The sequence below is a fragment of the Lampetra planeri genome, chromosome 3 (genome assembly GCF_965212315.1).
Source record: "Lampetra planeri chromosome 3, kcLamPlan1.2.h2, whole genome shotgun sequence".
NCBI lineage: Eukaryota > Metazoa > Chordata > Hyperoartia > Petromyzontiformes > Petromyzontidae > Lampetra > Lampetra planeri.
Genome location: NC_136109.1, coordinates 8,045,337 through 8,060,558, shown reverse-complemented (window position 1 = coordinate 8,060,558; position 15,222 = coordinate 8,045,337). Strand labels below are relative to the sequence as shown.

The following is a 15,222-nucleotide window of genomic DNA, read 5'->3' as shown; positions in this document are numbered from 1 at the left end:
CACCACCTCCATCACCATCACCACCTCCATCACCACCTCCATCACCACCTCCATCACCACCTCCATCACCATCACCACTTCCATCACCACCTCCATTACCACCTCCATCACCTCCATCACCACCTCCATTACCACCTCCATCATCATCACCACCTCCATCACCACCTCAGCAACTCCATCATAAACCACCTCCATCACCACCTCAGCAACTCCATCACCAACCGCCTTGAACACCACCGCCACCACCACCTCCATCACCACCTCCACCACCACCACTGCCACCACCACCTCCATCACCACCTCCATCACCACCTCCACCACCACCACCACCTCTATCACCACCTCAGCAACTCCATCACCAACCGCCTCGAACACCATCACCACCTCCATCACCACCTCAGAAACTCCACCACCAACCACCTCGAACACCACCGCCATCACCATCTCCATCACCACCGCCATCACCACCGCCATCACCACGTCCATAACCACCTCACCAAGTCCATCACCAACCACCTCGAACACCACCTCCACCACCACCTCCATCACCACCTCAGCAAGTCCATAACCAACCACCTCAAACACCACCTCCACAGTCAGCTCACCAACTCCACCACCAACCACCTCTGCAATTATCTCCATAACCACCTCACCAACTCCATCACCAACCACCTCCATAACCACCTCAGCAACGTCATCACCAACCACCTGCATCACAACCTTCATCACTACCTAACCGACTCCATCACCAAGCATCTTCAATGCTACTCCGCCACCTCAAACAGGCCCTTCGACACGAGCCGCGGGCACCACCACCAGCAGCACAACACTCCACCAGGACCGTGAGCGTGACCACTAATAATCTCTGCCTTGCTGCTGCTACTGCTACTGCCGTCTGTTCCCCCCACCACAGTTGGAGACAAGGTCCCGGCTGATATCCGCCTCTCAGAGATCAAGTCCACCACGCTGCGCGTCGACCAGTCCATCCTCACCGGTACGGGAGTTCGCTCACCCACCGCTCACCACCGACTCAACACCACCATCGCCCCCACAGTGAGCCCCAAAAAAAGGCAAATATCCCCCGTTTAGCCCTCAACAGACTGTTTGGTTGGTGGGTGGAGCAAGTGCTGTCAGCGAGCACCTATGAAGGCCGCCAGCCAGTCAGCCAGCAACAACACTCCCGCACGCGCGCACGTGCACACTCCGTACGCGAGTCGAGTACGCCCGCGTATGAATGCACAATTATTCGCCTGCCGGCAGTCCAATAACCACTGTTTATAATACAAAGACCACCCCTCCACCCAGCAAAGTGCTGTCAGCGAGAGGGTGGATGGCCAAGATCCATGCCCTCCAGCTTCCCAGCGCTGATGTTTAAGACACCCCTCACTGGGTACTCATTTAAGGCTGAGCCGACTTAGAAGTGGTGGCCCAGATCCAGTTTCAGATACTTCGCCACTGCACAAAATTGGTTGTGATCGGGGTATCGAAGCGGGATTTTGCCGGGCTCGGTAGTGCAGCACCGCAGCTGCTAACCACTGTGCCACCGCTCCCCACTCACCTCTGGCCCCGTCGTCATCCGTGCGAGTGCAGGAGAGTCGGTGTCCGTGATCAAGCACACGGACCCCGTGCCAGACCCCCGCGCCGTCAACCAGGACAAGAAGAACATGCTCTTCTCCGTGAGTCTCGATGAACAATGCCTCATCGTCCGTGGGGGGGGTTGTTTGACAACACTTTATGGGTTCTAGATTTGAAGCTTTCGTGACTGCAAGGATTCATATTCTTAGGTTTTTTCGGTAAAGTCACGTAGGTAAAATATGAAAATTAAAATAAATAAAAGTAAAATAAAATAAAAATCACAACGTTTCGGAGGCAACACAAGCTTCCGTCTTCAGGTGGAACCGTCACAGCACGATTGCTGTATCAAGTACTTGATACTTACTTTAAGTAATTGATACTTACTTGATACAGCAATTGTGCTGTGACGGTTCCACCTGAAAACGGAAGCTTGTGTTGCCTCCGAAACGTCGTGATTTTTATTTTATTTTACTTTTTAAAATTTTAATTTTAACTTTTTACCTACGTGACTTTACCGAAAAAACCAGGTCGCTTCTGAAAAAAAGAGCTGTATAGCTCAGTGGGCCTCACCTGGTAGAATAAAAAGTTTCGTCTGAACTCCTTGCACCCAGGGGCCCGTGCCATTCACACGACACCACCGCCAACAGACAAGCCGGGGGCGCCCTGATGACTGGCTGCATTTATTTAACAAACCGAAAAAATATCACCAAATTTGAAGTTTTCGTGACTCCAAGGATTCATATTATTGGTTCTTTCGGTAAAGTCACGTAGAAGGGAAACGATAAAATTAAAAAATTATTAAACAATAAAATTCTCACGATGTTTCGACTGCAACACAAGCAATCGTCATCAGGTGTGAAAACCACAGCAAGAATACAAAACGTCGTGAGAATTTTATTGTTATATAATTGTATTCTTTTATTGTTTCCCTTCTACGTGACTTTACCGAAAGAACCAAAGAACATATAAAAAATATATCACGTTAAAACTCCCCACGCTCTCAAATCTGCACCGGAGTGCGTAATCGCACAACCTCCGGCTCGCACGTCCAGTGCGTTAAAGTGTTGCGCCACGACTGAGCTTGACCTCGTCGTCGTTTGACCCCAACACCCCCCCCCCCCCACAGGGCACGAACATCGCGGCCGGCAAGGCCGTCGGCGTGGTGGTGGCGACCGGCGTGAACACCGAGATCGGCAAGATCCGTGACCAGATGGCGGCCACCGAACAGGAGAAGACTCCTCTGCAGCAGAAACTCGACGAGTTCGGGGAGCAGCTCTCCAAGGTGACTCCCCCTCTCCCCCCTCGCTCTCAGCCCCACCGTGGCCTCCTTCACCACCACCGCCACCAGCAGCAGCAGCAGTGTGACATTGCGTGGTCACCGGCAGCAACACGAAAATCGTCACTGTCACCACCACGAACACCTCCACCAGCGCGACCATCAATGGTCCATTGTCCCCTCTGTGCTCCTCCTCCATTGTCCCCTCCTCCTCCATTGTCCCCTCCTCCTCCATTGTCCCCCTCCTCCTCCATTGTCCCCTCAGTGCTCCTCCATTGTCCCCGCCTCCTTCATTGTCCCCTCCTCCTCCATTGTCCCCTCCTCCTCCATTGTCCCCTCCTCCTCCATTGTCCCCTCCTCCTCCATTGTCCCCTCCTCCTCCATTGTCCCCTCCTCCTCCATTGTCCCCTCCTCCTCCATTGTCCCCTCCTCCTCCATTGTCCCCTCTGTGCTCCTCCATTGTCTCCTCTGTGCTCCTCCATTGTCCCCTCCTCCTCCATTGTCTCCTCCTCCTCCATTGCCCCTCTGTGCTCCTCCATTGTCCCCTCCTCCTCCATTGTCTCCTCCTCCTCCATTGTCCCCTTTGTCCTCCTCCTCCTCCATTGTCCCCTCTGTCCTCCTCCTCCATCAGCTAACAACATCGTGCGCGCTCTCTCCCCCTTCACCCCCCCCCCCCCCCCACCACCACCCCAGGTCATCACTCTGATCTGCATCGCCGTGTGGATGATTAACATCGGCCACTTCAACGACCCCGTGCACGGCGGCTCGTGGATCCGCGGCGCCGTCTACTACTTCAAGATCGCCGTGGCCCTGGCCGTGGCCGCCATCCCCGAGGGCCTCCCCGCCGTCATCACCACGTGCCTGGCGCTGGGCACGCGCCGCATGGCCAAGAAGAACGCCATCGTGCGCAGCCTGCCCTCCGTCGAGACGCTCGGATGCACCTCGGTCATCTGCTCCGACAAGACCGGCACACTCACCACCAACCAGATGAGCGTTTGCAGGGTGAGCGGAGCGCCTTCCCCCCCACCCCACCCCACCACCTTGCCGGCAGCGACGTTTGGAATATATGGGGGGGATCTCTGTCTCGCTTTAATAGGGAATGTAAAGGAGTGTGTGAGATATATTTTAGCTACAGTATTATCTGCCACTCGTCTCGGTCAGTCGACCATATTGGTGGCACCCGGGTCTGTCCCGTGACTTGCTGCCAGCAGCGAGGCCTTACACACTTGACGTGGCCTCAAGGTGCACCTAGCCTGGCACAAGCGCCCTTGTTGTTGTTGTGTGCGGGGCGCGGGGGGGGGGGGGGTATTTAGCGCGCTGCGCTATGATCCCGGCGACCCGAATTCCATTCCCGATCACGACCCCTCCTCGTGAACCGTGCGATCCTTCACAGGTGCTCGCAAAAAACAACAGTACCTGCCCCAACAGGCTACACGGGATAATCTTACGTATTTTGTTCTATTTGGGGAGGATGTGGAGGCGGTGGTGATGATGAGATGAAGGTGGTGATGATGTCTGCGGTGGTGGAGTTGATGATGCTGGTGATGATCGTGATGATGTTGATGATCGTGATGATGTTGGCAATGGCTGTGATGTTGCTGATGTTGATGGTGGTGGTGGTGATGTTGATGGTGGTGGTGCTGTAGATGTTCGTGCTGGACAAGGTTGAAGGAGACTCGTGCTCCCTGGCCGAGTTCCACATCACGGGGTCCACATACGCGCCGGAAGGAGACGTGTAGGCCTCACACCCCACGGCACACACAGAGAGACACCCCACACACTCCCCACATACACCCCGCGCACACACCATACACACCGTACACACACCGTGCAACTCGCTGACAACCATCCACACACCACGCACACCACTCCACGCACTCACGATCTACACGTCGCCTAATTAACCTCGGGCTACCCTCCTGACCTCATTCCGCCATGACCCCCCACGCCCTTTAGATCCCACGACTTCTTTGCATTCTAGATTTGAAGCTTTCATGACGGCAAGGATTCATACTCTTAGGTTTTTTCGGTAAAGTCACGTAGGTAAAAAAAAATAAAATAAAATAACTAAATAAAATCACGACGTTTCGGAGGCAACACAAGTCTCCGTCTCACTTGATACAGTACATTTGGCTGTGACGGTCACACCTGAAGACGGAGACTTGTGTTGCCTCCGAAACGTCGTGATTTGATTGAGTTATTTTCATCTATTATTATTTCATTTCATTATGTTTTACCTACGTGACTTTACCGAAAACATATAAAAGTACGACTTCTTTGCACCCACGCGCCCATTGACCTTCACCCACAGATGGCCCCCGGTACCCCCCCGAGCGACCCCATGAGCGAGTGAATTTGTGACCTCGGCAGGTACAAGAACGAGAGCAAAGTGCGCACAGGGCAGTACGACGGCCTGGTGGAGCTGGCGACCATCTGCGCGCTCTGCAACGACTCCTCGCTGGACTTCAACGAGGCGAGGAGACGCTGGGGACACGGGAAGATGCAACGGGGATTCAGTTTTGAGTTTTCAGTTTCATTTATTTGGTGTAGCCCTGTGAGCCATTCGGCTCTTGAATCGGGTGCAACCGCAACAAACAAAAAACATGAACAATAAAACATCTTAAAGTGACTACGCGCAAACAGAAAATCCAGGAAAAAACTGCAAAAAATATTGCAGAAAAAAGCACCGTACACCAACGCTGTGTGCAAAAATCCCAGTGGGATGCAAGTCAACCAACAAACAACCACAAGACAACTTAGATTAAAGCCATCATTCTAACTCCGTACTACAAGAAACAAACATGGCCAAACCAAAAAACAGTGATCATAGGAACTGTGACCGAAATTTCTCAATAAACGACATAAACAACATGTACCACCAAAACCCTGTAGCCATAGCTGGCTGCAGGGACAAGGGAACAAGGGGAGAATGAGGCATGGGGAGATGGGCGAGACTTAAGAGAGACACAGAGAGACACGGGTACACATTGAGTGACATGACAAGGCACGAGACGCATGCGGGAATACAAAGCGGGATGGGGACACGCGGGGAGACACGGAGGCATACGGAGAGACACGCGGAGACGCAGGGGGAGGCACGGGAGGACAAGGGAGGCATGCGGGGAGACACGAGGTGGGGGGGGGAGGGGGTCACAGGGGAGGCACAAGATGACACAAGGAACACGGTGAGACACGGGGACACATAAAGGGGACACGGGGAGACACGGGGAGACAGGAGTAGACGGAGAGAAGGTGGAAAAAGGGGACGCTTGGTGATGGTGGGGGTGACGATGATGGTGGTGTTGTGATGTTCTCAGGCCAAGGGAATCTTCGAGAAGGTGGGAGAGGCGACGGAGACGGCGCTCACGTGCCTCGTGGAGAAGATGAACGTGTTCGACACAGACGTGAACAGGCTCACCAAAGTGGAGCGCGCCAACGCGTGCAACAACGTGAGCCTCACTCACACCGCTCGCTCACACCGCTCGCTCGCTCGTTCGCTCGCTCGTTCCACTCACCCACCGATGTGGCCATCCTCGCGACGAACCAGTGAACGGACAAAGGGATTGAGCGGCGTCTCAAAGAATTGACTTGTGAAGGCAATTCATTGAAGGAGCCGGCGAACGATAATGCGGACACACCGATGGGCGAGGCGAGCAATTCAATAATCGGTGCCAGTCGATCGATCGATCCGCAGGTCGCTTGAGTGAACGCATGAGCGAATGGATGAGCCGGCGGGCGAGCAAGCGAATGAGAAAATAAATGTGAGACCCGGTGAACGAATGAACGACCGAATGAATGAACGACCGGGGGGGTCTGTATGGATGTTACACTTTAACACGTAGGCTTTGGCAACCGATAGTGTCCGTGGTAACGTGTTTTTTGGGGGGTTAGATGGCGTAAGCGCATATTTGTATTGACGCTATCTAACTCTAAGCAAAAACCTTCGTGATATTGAACTTAGTTCAGCACGATACGTAGCCAACGGAGCCCCTTCTCTCCTCCCCCCGCCCTCCTCCGCCCTCCTTCGCCCGCCTCCCCCCCGCCCCCCCCCCCGTCGCCCTCCTCCACCCCCCCCCCCGTCACCCTCCCCCCCGCCCCCCGTCACCCTCCTCCGCCCTGCCGCTCCCCCCCGCCCCCCCCCCCGTCACCCTCCTCCCCCCCCCCCGTCACCCTCCCCCCCGCCCCCCCCGGCACCCTCCTCCGCCCTGCCCCTCCCCCCCGCCCCCCCCCCCGTCACCCTCCTCCACCCCCCCCCGCCACCCTCCTCCACCCCGCCCCCATACGCCCTGCCCCTCCCCCCCGTCCCCCCCGCCACCCTCCTCCTCCACCCCGCCCCCCCACCCTCCTCCCCCCCGCCCCCCCGTCACCCTCCTCCACCCCGCCCCCCACCCTCCCCCGTCTCGCGCCAACCCCACCCCCCGCCCCCAGGTGATCAAGCAACTGATGCGCAAGGAATTCACGCTGGAGTTCTCGCGCGACCGCAAGTCCATGTCGGTCTACTGCGTCCCCACCAAGCCCACCCGCTCTGCCGTGGGTCCCAAGCTCTTCGTGAAGGTCGGCACGGACCCACAACACCCACCCACACGCGCGCGCGCGATCCACACGATCGATCAAAAGGCGGTCACTGCATCGAAAACATCACGAGCACGAGGCCGCACTCAGCACACACACATTGTAGCGTCGTCTCTCGGTCCGAGCCCACTCACTCACGACAAGCGGATGACAGATTTACCCCCCCCCCCATCCTCCTCCCACTTTTTATCGATATTTATCCCATCGATTTCGAGGCTTAAACCTGACCCCAAACCGCTAACGCCACCTTCGCCTCGATCTTATTCTTTACGACGCTTTAAAGTGTCCGGAGAAAACACGCGCGTGCGAGGGGGAAACACTCTATCCCCCATACAGACAGAACGGGTGGAGTCCACATTTGTTTGCTGTTTCATCTTTCCGGCAAACCAGGATTACGGCTCATCCCTCAATTCTGAGCCTATCCTTATACTGGTCGGTCCTCTGTCCCCACCCCCCCGACCCCTCGTCCACCCCTTCCCTCCTCTTCCCACTCCCCCTCCTCCTTTCTACCCCCTACTCCCCCCTCCACTACCCCCTCCTTCCTTCTCCTCTCCGTCCCCCCTTCTCCTCCATCCCCCACCGCAACCCCCTTTCTCCCTCCCCCCCTCCCCCCACGGCACGCACGCGCAGGGCGCGCCCGAGGGCGTAATGGACCGCTGCACCCACGTGCGTGTCGGCACCACCAAGGTGCCCATGACCCCCGGCGTGAAGGACAGGATCATGTCGACGATCCGCGAGTACGGCACGGGCCGCGACACGCTGCGCTGCCTGGCGCTGGCTACGCGCGACACCCCGCCGCGCCGGGAGGACATGGTTCTGGAGGACTCCACCAAGTTCGGCAGCTACGAGGTTTGCTAGCGCGCGTTTCTCCGCGCGCGTTTAAACTTAAAAAAAAATTACGCGCGGACGGGTCTCGGGAACGAATTGGGTTCGTAAACCGAGGACCGCCCGTGCTGTTTAACGTCTGCGCCGCCACAGGGCTCTCACGATATGGGGCCGTCCATAAATGACGTCACGCACCTAGGGGGGGGGGGGGGGTCAGACATTTGTGACGATGCGTGACGGGGGGGGGGGGGGTGTTTGAGAAATGTGACGTCACGTCAAAATGCGCTACTTTAAATAAATATAGACAACACGTTCTACTTAATTAAATAGACTTTTTAATAAATGTTTTCTCCTACAACATCAGAGTGCAGCGCCACATTGAATACGCACTACAATGACAATAGTTTAAAGCGATTTGAAGCATGTTTTATTTTGGGGGGGGAGGGGCAGAGCTTTGTGACGTCATATTTGAAGGGGGGGGCTGACTTTTTGTGACGCCGTGTGACGAAGGGGGGTGGGTCAAAAATCCTCCAAAATCGCGTGGCGTCATTTATGAACGGCCCCTATAGTTAAAACTATAAAAATTATTTTACCAAGTAAGACCCCATTGAATTCTTTTTCAGAAGCGACCTGGCCATAAATCGAAGTGGCTCATCACTTGGAAATGTAGAGCAGGCAAACACTCTAAACACACAATCTAAACCTTAAGTTTTCGTGACTGCAATGATCCATACTCTTTAGTTCTTTCGGTAAAGTCACGTAGGTATAATTTTTTTTTACATAAAAAACACTTTTTTCTTTCTTTTATTTTGAATTTATTTTATTCTAAACACACACGTTGATTCTAAATGCGGAGGTAAATCCATGTGACAACGGGGAGAGAGAGAGACATCCAAACTCAGGGTAGGGATTGAAACCCATGACCTCCTGCATACCAGGCGAGGCATTTAACATCTCCTAGCCACCGAGGCGCCCCATTTAGTTATCTTGATGTCGATTTAAAGCTTTCGTGACTGCAGGGATTCATCTTCTTGGTTCTTTCGGTAAAGTCACGTAGAAGGGAAATAATAAAATAATAAAAATAAAACATGATAAAATAAAAATTCTCACGACGTTTCGGCCACAACGCAAGCAGCCGTCCTCAGGTGAAGAAGCAGAGTTGTCGGAAAGACAGCGTCCCAATGAACACCGCCAAGCTTGGCAGCGTATATTTAAGCTGGGTCGATTATTATGTTTTATTTTTTATTATTTTATTATTTCCCTTCTACGTGACTTTACCGAAAGAACCAAGAAGATTATCTTGATGTCCTTAGCGCCTCTGATTTAGCACCATTGGTTTACGTACGGCGTCTAAAAGAAAGTTCGACGTACGTAAGTGTACATACCCCCCGCGCGTAACGCGGTATTCACGCGGTACAACAGCGTGCGAGCGGGTTGGAATATCCATGCGTGTGAAATGATCGGCCTCTTCCCTGCCACAGGCGGATCTGACGTTCGTGGGCTGCGTGGGGATGCTGGACCCTCCTCGCAAGGAGGTCATGGGCTCCATCATCCTGTGCAGGGAGGCCGGCATCAGGGTCATCATGATCACCGGCGACAACAAGGCGAGTGAAACACGCGCACTCAACAACAACAACAACCGCCATTCGCCACTAAGTGGCGGTGACGTCACCACGACGCTTTGTGCCAGGCCATGTGCACCTTGAGGCCACGTGAAGTGTCGAACGCCCGCTGGCAGGAGGTCACGGGGCAGACGCAGGTGTCACGGGTCGACTGACTGAAATGACCGAGATGACTAGCTGATGCACCACCTGTGCCCCCTACTGTGCCAACTTGCTGTGCGTCGCTCGTCCGCCCTCCGTTGTTGTTGGAGGGCGACTGCTTCCAACTGCCCAGTAGCGTCCTTCACGAACCTCCACAGAGGCCGATCTTGACACCACTGGTACCAGTCATCGGCAAGTCCACTCAACTCCACGTCCTCCTGTACCACATAACTCCATCTCTTCTCTAGCCCGTGCCGCGCCTGTTTAGCCCCCTCGATCCGGCCGAACACACACACACACGCACGCACACGTTACACGGGCACACACACACACGAGCGAGTGCGTGGGCACATGAAGACCCCCCCCACCCCCATGTAGCTTCCCTTTCAAGGTTAAGTGCGCACACAAAAGACAAAGATCCCCCGTATTGCCTGACTAGCCTGTTGAGCCAAGTGCTGTTAGTGAGCACCTACGAAAGGGCTGCACGGCGAACTAGGTGCCGCCTTTGTCTCCCCAGTGCTGTTGTTTACGTGCCGCATCGGGTACACGTTTGAGGCTGAGTCGATCTAGGGGAATTCCCAGGACCGGTTTGTAGATAAAGTATATATATATGCCACTGATCTTGCCTGTCAGCAGTAATCCAATTCAGCCTGCGAGGTTCCTGGCACAGTGCGCTCAACCACCCCTAGGTCGACTCAACCTCAAACGATGTGTAAACATCGCCACTGGGGAGACAAAGGCGGTCGGGCGTGGTGCTGGCGACCCACCCCCTCGTGTGCCGTTCCGGCCTTCATAGGTGCTCGTTAACAGCACTTGCCCCTACAGTCTGTTAAGGCTACACGGGGGATCTTTGTCAGCCACCATAACCCAGCTTGGCCAGAATGGTCCTCTTCCCGAGTGAGGTGGCTCTCCTGGGAAATCTCCTCCGAGGGGGTCATTGCACATCTAAGATTTTGTGTATGTCCTGTGACGAGTACTCTACAACTATTTAAAGCTATACATGTTTGTTTTATTATACCAGCTAAGGCCCAGTGAGCTCTATTTTTCAGAAGTGACCTGGCCACAAATGATAGCTCAACGAAGTGGCTTATCGTGTGGAAATTGATAATAGTGGATGGAAAAACCGGAGGAACCGGAGAAACCCCCCCCAAATATTCAGGTGTCAGGGTCGGGTTCGAAAACCTACGACCTCCTGTATTGCGGGCGAAGTAGTTGACATCTCAACATCGCGGTGCCCTCACTGGCCTCGATGCGATCAGGAGACATTCCTCTCCTTCCCGTGACGGGTCCCGTTGTTTTAAAATCCTTTATATTAAGTTTGCTTGCTTGCTTAGGACCGTGCAAATCTTTCGGTCGTTTTTTAGCCCACTTCCCGTGATCCAATCGAGCTGACATTTTGCACACAGACTCGTTGTGCGTGACAATGCATTTTCGTGAAAAAATGTTTCCAAAATTTTACACTGTTTAGGGAATTTTTTAAACATATTTAATTACCAATTGTTTAATGCTGCCAGACAATCATCTGACCCATAGGTGGCAGCCATCTCAAGCCAGAGGACGAGAGGACTCTAACCGCCCCGATGCCACGCATATAAAGGATTTATAGTGAAAAACTTTGTTTTTACGGGTTTACTTGTTTCCACTCCCCTCCCTCCCACGCGCAGGGCACGGCCGTGGCCATCTGCCGTCGTATTGGCATCTTCACGGAGGACGAGGACGTGGAAGGAAAGGCGTACACGGGCCGCGAGTTCGACGACCTGCCCAGCTCCGACAAGGGACCCGCCACCATGCGCGCACGCTGCTTCGCCCGTGTCGAGCCCTCGCACAAGTCAAAGATCGTGGAGTACCTGCAGGGATACGACGAGATCACCGCCATGGTGGGTGACGTACCGGTGGTGGCGGTGGGGGCAGTGGTGTTGATTGTTGAGCTACTGGTGGTGGTGGGTGCAAATTGCGAGGCTGGTTTTGTCGTGGTGGTGGTAATGGCTGTGATGATGATTGTGGTGGCAGTGGTATTAATAATGATGGTGGCGGTAGTGGAGTTACCGCTGCTGGCTGTGGTGATTGTGAGGCTGCTTGTAGTGGTGGCGGTGGCGTTAATGGCTGTGATGACGATTGTGGTGGCAGTGGTATTGATGATGATGATCGTGGTGGTAGTGGAGTTACCGCTGCTGGCGGTGGTGATTGTGAAGCTGCTTGTAGTGGTGGCGGTAATGGCAGTGATGATGATTGTGGTGGCAGTGGTATTGATGATGATGATGGTGGTAGTGGAGGTACTGCTGCTGGCGGTGATGATTGTGAGGCTGCTTGTAGTGGTGGAGGTGGCGTTAATGGCTGTGATGATGATTGTGGTTGCAGTGGTATTGATGATGATGATGGTGGTGGTAGTGGAGGTTCTGCTGCTGGCGGTGGTGATTGTGAAGCTGCTGGTGGCGGTGGCGTTAATGGCTGTGATGATGATTGTGGTGGCCGTGGTATTAATAATGATGATGGTGGTGGTAGTAGAGGTACCTACTGCTGCTGGTGTTGGCGAATTCCACCGCACTGGTGCTCCCATCGTGCCAGCCGCTTCTCCCCATGTCCCGCGTCTCACGCTCCGCAATTCCCCGCACTCCCCGTCTCTCCCCCCTCCACCCCATCAGACGGGCGACGGCGTGAACGACGCCCCTGCGCTCAAGAAGGCCGAGATCGGCATCGCCATGGGCTCCGGCACGGCCGTGGCCAAGTCGGCGTCCGAGATGGTGCTTGCCGACGACAACTTCGCCTCCATCGTGTCCGCCGTCGAGGAGGGCCGCGCCATCTACAACAACATGAAGCAGTTCATCCGCTACCTCATCTCCTCCAACGTGGGCGAGGTCGTGTGGTGAGGAGCACACTGCCGAATGCGACCCCCGTGTGTGCGTCTCTCTCTCTCTATGTCTCTCCGTCTCCCCGTGTCCCTGGGGCGTCTCTCTGTCTTCCTGTGCCCCTGTGTCCATGTGTCCACGTCTTTCTCTCTCTCTGCGTCCCTAGCTGTCTCGGTGTGCCCGTCTCTCTCTCTCTTTCTCACTGTTTCCTCTGTTGTGTAATAATTTCCACTGTCCATCTCTGTCCTCGGCTCTGTGTGTCCCTGCGTCCTCATGCCCCACTTTCCCTCCTTGTCCCCGTGACCTTGTCTCCTCGTGTCCTATGTTCTCAGTGTCCTCTTAGCATCCAAATGTACCTTCCCATATCTATCCCTTACGTCCTGTTGTCACATCCTCGCCATATCCCTCCTGCATATCCAGATCTCTCTCATATTCCCCGTCTCCATATCTCAGATGTCCTCACCATGCCCCATCACCTGCAACACAGCGACTCCATGCTTCTATACTTCGAGTTCTATTCACAATCTCTTTCCCTTCTCACCCCCCCCCCCCCCCCGCCTGCCTCTCCTCCACCCGTACCACTTCAGCATCTTCCTGACGGCCGCCCTGGGCTTCCCCGAGGCGCTGATCCCCGTGCAGCTGCTGTGGGTGAACCTGGTGACGGACGGCCTCCCGGCCACCGCCCTCGGCTTCAACCCCCCCGACCTGGACATCATGAACAAGCCTCCTCGCAGCCCCAAAGAGGGCCTCATCAGCGGATGGCTCTTCTTCAGATACATGGCCATCGGAGGTGAGGGCGTACCGTGGGTCGTCGGGTCGTGGGGGGAGGGTCCATTGGTACTCTTAGGTTTTTTCGGTAAAGTCACGTAGGTAAAAAATAAATAATAATAATAAAAACAAATAATAAAATTATAAAAATAATAGGCCCTGTCACTGTCCATTGGTGTCTCGTGACAGGGCCTGAGCGGTGGTGGGTTTTGCTCTGCGTTGTAGAGACTCCCTGTCTCCCTCCTTCTCGTACTCCCCGTCTCCCTTCTCCTCGTCCTCCGTGTTTTCCTCCTCCCCGTCCTCTTTCCTGTGTCTCCCTCTTCATCCTCCCCCTCCTCCACTGTCTCCCTCGTCCTCCCTGTGTCTCCCTCCTCCTCGTCCTGCCTGTGTCTCCCTCCTCCTCCTCCGTGTTTTCCTCCTCCTCGTCCTCCTCCCTGTGTCTCTCTCTTCATCCTCCTACTCCTCCACTGTCTCTCTCCTCGTCCTCCTCTTCCTCCCTGTCTCCCTCGTCCTCCCTGTGTCTCCCTCCTCTTCGTCCTCCTCCCTGTGTCTCCCTTCTCCTCCTCCGTGTTTTCCTCCTCCTCGTCCTCCTCCCTGTGTCTCCATCTTCATCCTCCTACTCCTCCACTGTCTCCCTCCTCGTCCTCCTCCTCCTCCCTGTCTCCCTCGTCCTCCCTGTCTCCCTCCTCCTCCTCCCTGTCTCCCTCGTCCTCCCTGTGTCTCCCTCCTCGTCCTCCTCCCTGTGTCTCCATCTTCATCCTCCTACTCCTCCACTGTCTCCCTCCTCCTCCTCCTCCTCCCTGTCTCCCTCGTCCTCCCTGTGTCTCTCTCCTCCTCGTCTTCCTCCCTGTGCCTCCCTCCTCCTCATCCAACTCGAATGTCTCCCCCCGTGCACCAGGCTATGTGGGCTGCGCGACAGTGGGGGCGGCCGCCTGGTGGTTCATGTACGCCGATGACGGGCCCCACCTCAGCTACTACCAGCTGGTGCGTGGTGATCGGCACACACACACACGCGGCCACGTACAATCACACAGAGTCGAGCACACAGCTCACACACAGTCAACCACACAACCATAGAGTCAACCACACAGCCAGAGTCAACCACACAACCAGAGTCACCCACACAGCCACAGAATCAACCACGCAGCCACACACAACCACACACAGTCGACCGCACAACCACACACAGAGTCAACCACACAGTCAACCACGCTGCCACACAGTTAACCACACACACAACCACACGGACAATGCACACACAGTCATACACACAAACGGTCACAAACAACCACACAAGCAGTACTGTTGTTAATCACGCGCAGTTAACACAGTGCGGTTAAGAGGGGTGAGATTGGTGTATCTATGTATGTGTGGCGAGATGTTAACCATCTCGCCTGGCATACAGGAGGTCGTGGGTTGATCCCGACCCAACGCCTGTATATTTTGAGTTTGCGGTGTCTCTATCTCTCACCGTGGCCGTGTGGATTTTTCTCCGGGTCCTCTGATTTTCCCCCTCCGCATTTAGAATCAGCATCACGCCGTTCAGAGTATTTGGCTGCTATAAATGTCCACCTGACGATAAGCCACTTTGCTGGGC

At 54.9% G+C, this 15,222-nt stretch overlaps 1 protein-coding gene across 2 annotated transcripts in view; it reads left to right on the top strand.

Annotated features, from left to right (window-relative positions):
* Window positions 1–15,222, top strand: part of LOC144737568 (sarcoplasmic/endoplasmic reticulum calcium ATPase 1-like) — a 38,362-nt gene that overhangs the window by 12,211 nt on the left and 10,929 nt on the right. For both annotated transcript variants that reach the window (XM_078620332.1, XM_078620337.1), the window contains exons 6-19: window positions 914–994; window positions 1,591–1,676; window positions 2,702–2,857; window positions 3,545–3,853; window positions 4,498–4,586; window positions 5,222–5,324; window positions 6,169–6,300; window positions 7,280–7,405; window positions 8,054–8,272; window positions 9,730–9,852; window positions 11,676–11,888; window positions 12,654–12,874; window positions 13,445–13,647; window positions 14,524–14,609. In XM_078620332.1, coding sequence (XP_078476458.1) covers window positions 914–994; window positions 1,591–1,676; window positions 2,702–2,857; window positions 3,545–3,853; window positions 4,498–4,586; window positions 5,222–5,324; window positions 6,169–6,300; window positions 7,280–7,405; window positions 8,054–8,272; window positions 9,730–9,852; window positions 11,676–11,888; window positions 12,654–12,874; window positions 13,445–13,647; window positions 14,524–14,609 — 2,147 coding nt within the window. The remainder of the gene's footprint in view (window positions 1–913; window positions 995–1,590; window positions 1,677–2,701; window positions 2,858–3,544; window positions 3,854–4,497; window positions 4,587–5,221; window positions 5,325–6,168; window positions 6,301–7,279; window positions 7,406–8,053; window positions 8,273–9,729; window positions 9,853–11,675; window positions 11,889–12,653; window positions 12,875–13,444; window positions 13,648–14,523; window positions 14,610–15,222) is intronic.